At 40.7% G+C, this 10,764-nt stretch overlaps 1 protein-coding gene across 1 annotated transcript; it reads left to right on the plus strand.

Moving 5' to 3' along the window:
* The first annotated feature begins 6,278 nt into the window (after window positions 1-6,278).
* Window positions 6,279-8,165, plus strand: LOC145819148 (uncharacterized). Its single transcript, XM_082913108.1, has 2 exons — window positions 6,279-7,772; window positions 8,073-8,165. Exons 1-2 carry the CDS (start codon window positions 6,279-6,281, stop codon window positions 8,163-8,165), a joined length of 1,587 nt encoding a protein of 528 aa, XP_082769234.1.
* Window positions 8,166-10,764: the final 2,599 nt, after the last annotated feature.

A 10,764-nucleotide genomic window follows, 5' to 3' on the forward strand; every position in this document is an offset into this window, starting at 1 on the left:
CCTCTTAGCCTTGTGAGGCTTGGTTGACCTGGCCTTGGTTTAAGCCTCCTTGGCTTGCCTTGAGTACTTGGACCATTTGTTGCATGCTTAGCTTGTCTTATTGACTTGGATTGGCACCTTTCATAACATGATTTTCAGAGCTTATAACGCGTGCCATTTGCCCATGTTTGCATCCTCTTAAGTGTGCTTGAGAATTGCTCTTTAATGCTTAAGTGTTGGTCCTTGTGTGCATGCATGTTTACATGTCATTTTGCCTTCATTCTTGAGCATGTTGGCCACTATTTTGGGCTTGGTATAGAGCTGCCTGAATCAGTTTAAGTCCATTGTTTGCATGTTGTTGCATGCTCACCTTGTGTGTTGTCGCATACTTGTGTGTTGTTGCATGATTGAATGAAGTCACATGCTTGCTTGCATGTTTGAACACGCACATTGTGTCTTACATACTTGTTGGTTGCATTGCTTCATGCCTTGCATGCTTGTTTGCCTAGGTTGTGTGTCTAACATACATTACTTGCTTGCATGCCCATATTGCATACTTAGGCTCACATGCTTAGGATTGCATTGCATTGGTATACATGCCTTGCCTCTTGAATTGCTTGTGATAGAGGTTGAGCTCCATTTGTTTGTTTATATGCATTGTATGACATTTGAAATCAAAGTGCACACTTAGTCCCTTGGGCCATCACGCATTGAAATGCGTGATTGGTGGTTCGAGAACCGAGAACCATGTCCCTTTGAGTCAGAAACATGATAAGGGATGTGTTGATGCACACATTGGCTTGGAATGCATTGCCATGCCTTGTTTTGCTCTCTGCTGTTGTCAAAACAGGATTCTGCAGGAAGCTTTGGCCGGCCAGACATCTTTAGTGCCGACCGACCAAGTATGGATGGCCGAGAGCTTAACCAGTGGCTGATGACCATCCTTCAATGGCCGGTGACCATTTGCCTCAGCTGGTGGCATTCCCCAACATCCAAACAGTGTAACTTGGGACTTGTGCAGTCCTCAGAGGAGCAGAGCAGGGAAAACATAGGCAGCTTGTGCATGGCAGTGGACTTCCGAGCGGAACCCAGCACGCGTGCATTGGATCCTCTTCCCAAGGCTGCTTTTACCACTTTCTTAGATTAGTTAATGTGCTTAACTAGTTTAATTGGTCAGTAACATTTAATTAACTTGTAGCTTAGTTAATTATATTATTCTTTTGGTCCCTCCGAGCGAGGGCAAATTTGTAACAAGTGTGGGTGCGTGTGTGCATGTCTTCCAACCCCCACTTCTTTCTCCCTTTTACTTACCTGCTTTCGATTGTCAGTACTAGGACACATTTAAATTAACATACCTTATGTTATGCATGCGTGCATTCATACATTTGTCTTGCATGCACCGGGCTCGGCGCATCATGCTAACTGCATTTGTATTTCAATTCTAAATTGAATACGTGTTATCTGTCGCATTTTACATGCCATGTTTAGCATAGCCGAGCCTGTCTAGATTGTATCTTTGCACGTGTTGCATTAGCCATTTTAAACATGAACTAGGATCATGCATATGATTACTAACTAGTTTCTGTTTTGGCTTGGACTACTCGGTAAGCATTTATGTTTTAGCATCCTTGCATGAGTGTGAGTGTTGCCATGATAACATTCTTACCATGAGGCTATATGCTTATGTGATATGAACTGCCTGAATGCCTGTGGGTGACGGTTGGATTGCTTGAGTTGGAACAACTCATCAAAATCCGTGTTTTAGCCTACTCGCGAGTAGCAAATTTCAAAACATTTTCCAAACAAACGGATATGTGATGCTTTGTTCCAAATTAGGCGATCTAGTCTATACTTGTTTTGTTGTGCGCATCACATAGTAATTATAGCTAATTAACCAGAATAAGAACACATAACGTTTTCAAAATTGGATATCATGGTTAGTAGAGGCCGATCTTCGGATCGGCGAGCGGAGGTGCTCATAGCTGACCTTCCCCAATCGTACCCAAGTTCCCGAGCCGAGGAAACTTTGGTGATGACGGGCACGTGGCCTTTGGCACCGAGTCAGGGTTTCCTAAATTTCCCAAAATAAAATATTTAGGTGGCGACTCTGTATCTGGCAAAGCAGTCCATGTTTGGCACTTCTTTTCTAAAAATCTGTTTTTCTCAAAATGATTTGCTGGATTTGGACTCTTTGGCTCAGACTAAGAACCGTGACAATTTGAGAGTCCTAAACTGTAGTGAACCCAATATGAACAGAACGGGACTCATCCTCCCGGGGCGTTCGGGGACGTCTACTGTATGCTTCACATAGTAAATTTTAGAATTTATTAATAATCAGAATATAAACATATAAAGTCAACAACAGTCAAATCATGGTTTAGTAGAAACAGATATTTGATCGGGTGAGCGGGGGTGCTCAATTAATGACCTTTCCCTCTCATACCTAAGGTTCCGAGTCAAGCATCTTTGGTTACAATGAACAGTGGCCTTTGCACGAGTCACGGGTTTCCTAATATTTCTGAAATATTAGGCGGCGACTCTAAGATCTGGTGATTTAGTTCATTTCTGGCAATGGTTCTGCAATAAAATGGATTTTCTTTAAAAGTTTCCAAATTTGGACTCGCATCTATGTTTCACATTACACTCGTAAGACTAGATCGAAAAAATCAGGAGTCCGAATCATTTAACGCGCACGGTTACCCCCCGGGGCAATGTTACAGGAATACGACTTGAAAATGAATCCTTTGAAGTGTGCTTCCGGTGTTACAGTAGGAAATTTCTTCGGATTTCTGGTTCATCAGAGAGGAATTGGGGTGGACAAGAACAAGACAAAGGCTATCCAAGAAGCCATGCCTCATACGAGCAAAAAGGAACGGTAGAAACTTTTGAGACAACTCAACTTCCTTAGACGTTTCATTTCTAATCTGGCAGGAATGGTTTAAGTTTTCTCTTAGTTGCTAAAGTTGAAAGATGAAGATCAGTTCAGATGGAAGCCCTACCACCAGCATGCTTTTGAAGTTATCAAGAGGTACTTAGCACAACCTCCTGTTTAACTCCTCCTGCCCAGAATAAAGTTCTGAAGTTGTATATTTTTGCTTCAGAGAAGTCTATTGGGAGTTTGCTAGCTCAGGACAATGAGAGTGGGAAGGAACAAGTAGTTTAGTATCTCAGCAGACTTTTCACTCCTATTGAATGTAAATGCAGTCCTATGGAGTAATTATGTCTTCTAATTATGTCTTCTATTTTATTTTTCTATAATAAAATTGAGGCACTACATGCTTTCTGTTTTGGTTTACTTAGTGTGGAAAACTGATTTGATTAGGTATTTACTTTCTTGGCCCATAATGAGAGGCTGAATTAGTAAATGGGCTTTAGGCCTAATAGAATTTTTATTTCAGTACATTGCTCAGAAGACTGTGAAATGCCAGACCATAGCAGATTTCCTTGTCGATCATCTTTGTTTAGAAATCAGCGATGAATCTAGATTCGGCTTGGTCTCCTGTTTTCCTTGTTTCACTCATTGGATTTTGTTGTTTGATGCTTCTAAAACTAATTTAATTTATGGGTGTGGTGTAATAACCCGACCCTCGTACATGATTCTGGTATCTTTTCAGCCCTCTATTCTGTGCTTTTGAATGCTCATTGTGAAACTCTATGTGAAATTCCATTTAATTAAGTGAAACTTGGAAATATGAGTTCCTATCTGTTGAATAAGGAAATTATCTGTCGCACTTAAACTGTTTGAAACAGAAATTGGAAGCCTTAACGGCTTAATTATCTGAAATTGGTTATATATTTGTGATCAGCATAATTTTTAAGTAATATTAAGCATGTTTACGAAATTTCAATTTCAGAATGATTAAACGATTAAATTTTGTCTTATTCTCTTATAGTATACATCTATATATACCAAAGCTCTTTAGATATGTTGACTTGGAAGCTCAACGAAAATATCTCTTGGAAAACAAGTTTAGAGAAGGGTTTGAGAATTAGGAAGGCAAGATCATCAAGAAGGTGGGAAATTGAAAAACTCAAGCCTAAGGTAAATTTATTCTTCATTTATGATTCTCCTTCTGTGATTCTCCTTCTGAATTTGAGAGGGGTTTCCCCTTTTATAAAGCTTAGAGTATGAAAAGGGATGGATATTTGATTCTTGCTTAAAGTGGAACATGGTTTATCACTTTGGTGTTTTGAAACTAAATTGGAGACATATGTGTGGAAAGTTATACACTATTCCTTTTATGAGCATGTTTGAAGTCAATTATGTAGCTATGGCCATGTGAGTATATGTTTCTAAGTGTGTGAGGTATGAAGTGAGTTATGTGTTGGTTATGGAATTTATATGATGTTGAACTCAATTCTTGCTTGAAGATCTAGTTTATATGGAATTGTCATGTGTTTGAAATGATTTTGGAACTATTTTGGACCTTAATGAAGATCTATTTTGGCGCTTGATAATGCACATAAAAAGTGGGATTTCCATGATTTTCGGACTGCCAAACAGGGGCCAGCCCGCACGTGCGGAGGCCATGGCCGCACGTGCGGAGAAAAGAAAAACAAAACTGGAAGCATACTGTTTTGGGCCGCTCGAGCGGAGGAGGGGCACCGCACGTGCGGCCCATGGCCGCTCGAGCAGAGGGCGTGGCCGCACGTGCGGCCCAGGTCAGAAATTTCGTTCGCTCCGTTTTACGTGCTTAACCCTCAGCTCTTTTCAGAATTTGTGTTTGATACCTATTTATGATTGTATATGCAATGGAAATGTAATAATGTAAGAAATGGTTTAAAAGGAGAAGGACACTAATGTGGGTTATCTATGTGTGTAGGACACACCACAGGAGGAACCACCGCTCAGTGAGTAATAATACACCGAATGTACATTTCTTTACTGGTAACATCTGCTATTAAAGTTATGTTTTCCAACAATCACGACATTAATATATGTGTTGATTGAAACTCGGTGGAAATGTAATGATAAAAGGATTATGTACATTTCTGTACACTTCTGGGCTGAAAGGCTATTTAGTATACTTCTGAGCCGAAAGACTGTTCTGTACATTTCTGGGCCGAAAGGCTGTTCAGTATACTTCTGGGCCGAAAGGCTGTTCTGTATTTCTAGGCCTGTAGGCCGTTCTGTTATAACTGTAATGCTAGGCCAAGGCCGTTCTGAAAGTAAAACAGTATCAGTCTCACTATTTGGATTTCATTTTTGTGAATGCACTATTATGCATTGTGGTTAAAGTTGGTTATTAAACTACTTAAGTATTATTATTCACTGAGCTTGTCTCACTCTGTAATTTTGTCTGATTCTGTAGGTAATCAACTTGGAGGTCAGTCCTAGCATCGATGTCATCTATCTTTTGTCAACCTAAGGACAGCCAGGCACTTGGAGAAGCCTTTGCATGCTGGTGTAGTTTTACTAGACTTTGTCCTTTTGTACTAATGTTTTGTTAGCCAAAGTCATTCGTATCTAATGTTTTGTTATATGCCCAACCTCTGGGCTGGACTTGTAAATGTGTATGTAACTTAATCTCTGATGCATGTCCGCTATATGCTTAATTCCGAGTCGTGGTCCTGGCATATTTGTAATAGTTCAATGGATGTGTCTGCATGTTATTCTATTATATTAACGCTTCCGTTCAGGCCTCGGATATTTTATATAGTAGCTTAAGTGTCTGTTTCTGAGTAGGTCATGCCCGAAATTTTAGGGGCAAGTTTGGGGCGTGACAAGTGGTATTAGAGCACAAGTTGCTATCTCACAAACGGATCCATTGAGCTTCAGGATGTCTAGAAAGATGTAGGCATCAGGTAGTAAAGGAAGATTGATAGCAACGTTAAATGTTTTCTGCTAACGCTAATGATGATGATCAATGTCTATTGTATTCTTTTGTGTATGTTGTAATTGGTTGTTTTGTAGACTATGGTGAGAACAAGGACCGAAGACCAGGAAGATGCTACCTCAGCACGGTTGGACAGGATGGAAAGAATGATTATGGAAATGGCGGAAACTCTACGACAACAACAACAGCAACAATAGCCACAGCCACCACCACCACCAGTACCCCCACCTATAGTGCAAGATATTCACGCTGAGGACCGTACTATTACACTTACAAAGGAGTTTAAAAAGATGAAACACCCATCGTTTAAAGGAGGAATTGAACCAATGAAGGCTGAAGCATGGGTGTTAGGGATAGAAAAATTGTTCGAAGTTTTCCCTTGTACTGAAGTCCAAAAAGTGCAACTTGCTGCTTTTCACTCTTGAAGATGAAGCACAGAGGTGGTGGATGCTTACAAGAACAATGCATCAGGGGTTGACATGGGACAGGTTCTTGGCATTGTTTAATGATAAATATTTTCCCCAGAGTATGCGAGACAAGAAGGTGACCAAATTCGAAACATTGAGACAGGGAAACAAAACTATTGCTGAATATGAAGCTCAATTTGCAGAACTAGCCCGGTTTGTACCTCACATGGTAGATACAGAATATAAGAAGGCGTGGAAATTCGAAGGAGGATTGCGGGGTACTATTCTGGACCGAGTTAATGTGTTGAAGTTGCCTACCTACGTTGATGTGTTAGAAAGGGCTGTTATAGCAGAAGGGAATATTGCTGCTCAGACTCGGATTTCTGAATGGAAAGGAAAGAGGCAGAACAACCAATGGTTCAAGGGGTCAACTACTCCACCAAACAAGAGGCAAAATTCAGGGACCTCCAGCACTACTACTTCTCCTCAAAATTCAGCTCCTTTGGGTCCAGAATATGGATGGAGACATCATGGGATTTGTCACCGATTGTCTGAAGCATGCTTTCAATGTAGCAAAATGGGTCATTTGATAAAAGACTGTCCGCAAAAGAATCAACAAACTGGTAATAAGGCCGCCACAAGCTCAGCAGGGTCTACACCGGCTCCTAATGCTAAGTTAGCTGCTAAACCTGCTAACAATAAGGACGCTATGAGGCAAGGCAGGGTATTTGCATTGGTTCCGGGAGATGTACAGAATGCAACAACAGTGGTGTCAGGTGCATTTACGGTTCATGGTCATTCTGCTTACGTCTTATTCGATTCTGGCTCTACCTGTTCCTTTGTGTCAAAATTATTTGCGAAAAAATTAGATAAACCTGAAGAAGAATTGACTTATGTGTTGTGTGTATCTTCACCTATGGGAAATTCCATGATCTGTACTTCTGTCTATTCTGCTTGTGAACTTCTCATTGGGGATATCCGTGTATATGCTAATCTGTTACCACTTGACATGACTTCTTTTGACATTATTTTGGGAATGGATTGGTTGGGTGAATATAGTGCCACTATAGACTGTTTGACAAAGAAAATCAAATTTCAGCCCCCGGGGCAATCAGAATCTACTTTTCAAGGACAGGGAGTAACTTCTTCGCCGTATGTGATTTCTGCAGCAAGGGCTTGTAAATTAATTCAGAAAGGGTGTCAGGGGTATTTATGTAGTGTTTTGGAAGGGCCAATAATAAATGAGAATACTGATGCGATTCCAGTTGTCCGTGAATTTCCGGACGTCTTTCCGGAAGAATTGCCAGGAGAATTAGTGGACCGTGAAATTGAGTTCACGATTGAAGTGCTACCGGGAATCCAACCCATTTCTAAAACCCCGTATCGAATGGCACCAGCTGAAATGAGGGAATTGAAGACTCAGTTGCAAGACCTACTGGATAAGGGGTTTATCTGCCTGAGTGTTTCTCCGTGGGGTGCACCAGTCCTGTTTGTGAAAAAGAAAGATGGAACACTCCGATTATGTATAGACTACCGGGAGCTTAATAAAGTAACAATCAAGAATAAGTATCCATTACCGCGGATCGATGATTTATTTGATCAATTACAAGGGGCACAGGTCTTTTCCAAGATTGATTTACGGTCCGGATACCATCAATTGAAAGTTAAAGCTGATGATGTTGAGAAGACAGCTTTCCGAACCCGATACGGTCATTATGAATTTCTGGTTATGCCCTTCGGAGTTACTAACGCACCAGCAGCATTTATGGATCTGATGAACCGTGTCTTCAAACCTTATCTAGATGAGTTTGTAGTGGTTTTTATTGACGACATCCTTATTTATTCAAAGAATGTAGAGGCTCATGAAAATCATCTTCGTTTAATTCTTCAAATCCTCCGAGAAAAGAAGTTGTATGCAAAGCTAAAGAAGTGTGAATTCTAGCTACGTGAAGTGGCGTTTCTGGGGCATGTTATAACTAAGGAAGGAGTCTCTGTTGATCCAAACAAGATTGAGGCGATCGTGAAGTAGCCGACTCCGATGAATGTGACTGAAGTGCGTAGTTTTATGGGGTTAGCCGGATATTATCGGAGATTTGTTCAAGATTTTTCCAAGATTGCTGTACCACTCACACAATTGACTAAAAAGGGAGTTGCATTTGAATGGTCAGAACCATGGGAATCTGCTTTTCAAGAATTAAAAATGAAGTTAACTACAACTCCGGTCCTTGCACTACCATCTGGTACTGAGGGATTTGTGATTTACAGTGATGCTTCACATAAAGGACTTGGTTGTGTGCTTATGCAAAACGGAAGGGCTATCGCTTATGCCTCTCGACAGCTTAAGCCTCATGAGAAGAGTTACCCCACGCATGATCTTGAACTAGCCGCAGTAGTTTTTGCTTTAAAGATTTGGCGGCATTACCTGTATGGGACTACTTGCGACATTTATACCGACCATCAAAGTCTCAAATACCTATTCACCCAAAAAGAGTTGAATATGCACCAGCGGCGGTGGTTGGAGCTTATTAAAGATTATGATTTGCAGATCCACTATCATCCTGGTAAAGCCAATACGATGGCAGACACACTTAGTCGGAAAAATGTGGGAAATTTGGCAAGTCTACTGACAGAGAAAAAGGAGTTGATAAGTGAGCTGAATAGGATGGGGGTCGACTTGGTGATACATGGTCAAGAAGCAACGGTGGCAACAATGATGGCCCAACCGACATTACCTGAGGAGATTAAATTACGCCAAATGGAGGATGGAGCTCTAAAGAAGATATGTGATGAACTGGAGACAAAACCGAAACTGGGGTTCACTTTGACAGATTCTGTGCTTAAATTTCAAAACCGAGTATGTGTTCCTAATGTGTTAGAACTTAAACGGAAATTGATGGAAGAAGCACATGCCTCAAGAGTTTCAATGCATCCAGGAAGTACTAAAATGTACCGGGATTTGAAGCAAAATTTTTGGTAGCCAAGTATGAAAAAAGAAATCGCAGAGTTTGTTTCTAAGTGTTTGCAATGTCAGCAGGTAAAAGCAGAGCATCAGAAACCGGTAGGATTATTACAACCCCTTCCAATCGCAGAATGGAAATGGGAACATCTGACCATGGATTTTGTTGTAGGCTTACCACGGACACCTCGAGGGATGAATTCTATATGGGTCATTGTCGACTGATTGACAAAGTCCGCCCACTTCTTGTCTGTGAAGACCCAGTATAATGCAGATAAACTTGCTATGATCTATGTGAATGAAATTGTAAGGCTTCACGGTGTTCCGGTCTCAATTGTATCAGACAGAGATCCAAAATTTGTTTCAAGGTTCTGGCAAAGTCTACAGGATGCAATGGGTACAGAATTAAAGTTTAGCACAACTTTCCACCCTCAAACAGATGGACAATCCGAGAGGACGATTCAGATGCTAGAAGATATGCTTCGAATGTGTGTTCTGGATTTTCAAGGAAGTTAGGAAACTCATCTGCCGTTGGTTGAATTTGCGTATAATAACAGTTACCATTCGAGTATTGAAATGGCACCCTGCAAAGCTCTGTATGGAAGACCGTGTTGTTCTCCCGTGTGTTGGGCTGAGGTTGGAGATAGGCCATTGTTAGGGCCAGAGATTGTCCAGTTGACAACTGAAATGGTTAGAATTATTCGAGAAAGATTGAAAACTGCCCAAAGTAGACAGAAGAGTTATGCAGATAACCGGCAAAGGAATTTGGAGTTCGACGTGGACAGTCATGTTTTTGTGAAAGTTACCCTAATGAAAGGACATCCAAGATTCGGAAAAAGGTGTAAACTGACACCCCGATATGTTGGTCCCTTCCAGATCTTAGAAAAAGTGGGTCCAGTAGCCTATTGAGTTGCCCTTCTGCCACATATGAGTCAGATTCATAACGTGTTCCATGTTTCTATGCTTCGAGGATATCTTCCAGATCCGTCACATGTTATTGATTATCACCAAATTGTGTTGACCGACAAGTTAACATACGAGGAAAAACCAATTCGAATCCTGGATCGTCAAGTGAAATAGTTACGGAACCGAGAAATTCCAATGGTAAAAGTGGAATGGCAAGAGCATTACGGAACCGAGGCAACTTGGGAAAAAGGAAGATGAAATGCAACACCAATATCCACATTTATTTCCGCCATAAGGTAAAACAAGTTTTGAGGACCAAACTTATTTAAGGGGGGGAGAGTGTAATAACTCGACCCCCGTACATGATTCTGGTATCTTTCAGCCCTCTATTCTGTGCTTTTGAATGCTCATTGTGAAACTCTATGTGAAATTCCGTTGAATTAAGTGAAACTTGGAAATATGAGTTCCTATCTGTTGAATAAGGAAATTATCTGTCGCACTTAAACTGTTTGAAACAGAAATTGGAAGCCTTAACGGCTTAATTATCGGAAATTGGTTATATATTTGTGATCAACATAATTTTCAAGTAATATTAAGCATGTTTATGAAATTTCAATTTCAGAATGATTAAACGATTAAATTTTGTCTTATTCTCTTATAATATACATCTATATATACC

This window comes from Camellia sinensis, chromosome 2 (assembly GCF_055761805.1).
Source record: "Camellia sinensis isolate YWXY chromosome 2, ASM5576180v1, whole genome shotgun sequence".
In the NCBI taxonomy this organism is placed as follows: domain Eukaryota; kingdom Viridiplantae; phylum Streptophyta; class Magnoliopsida; order Ericales; family Theaceae; genus Camellia; species Camellia sinensis.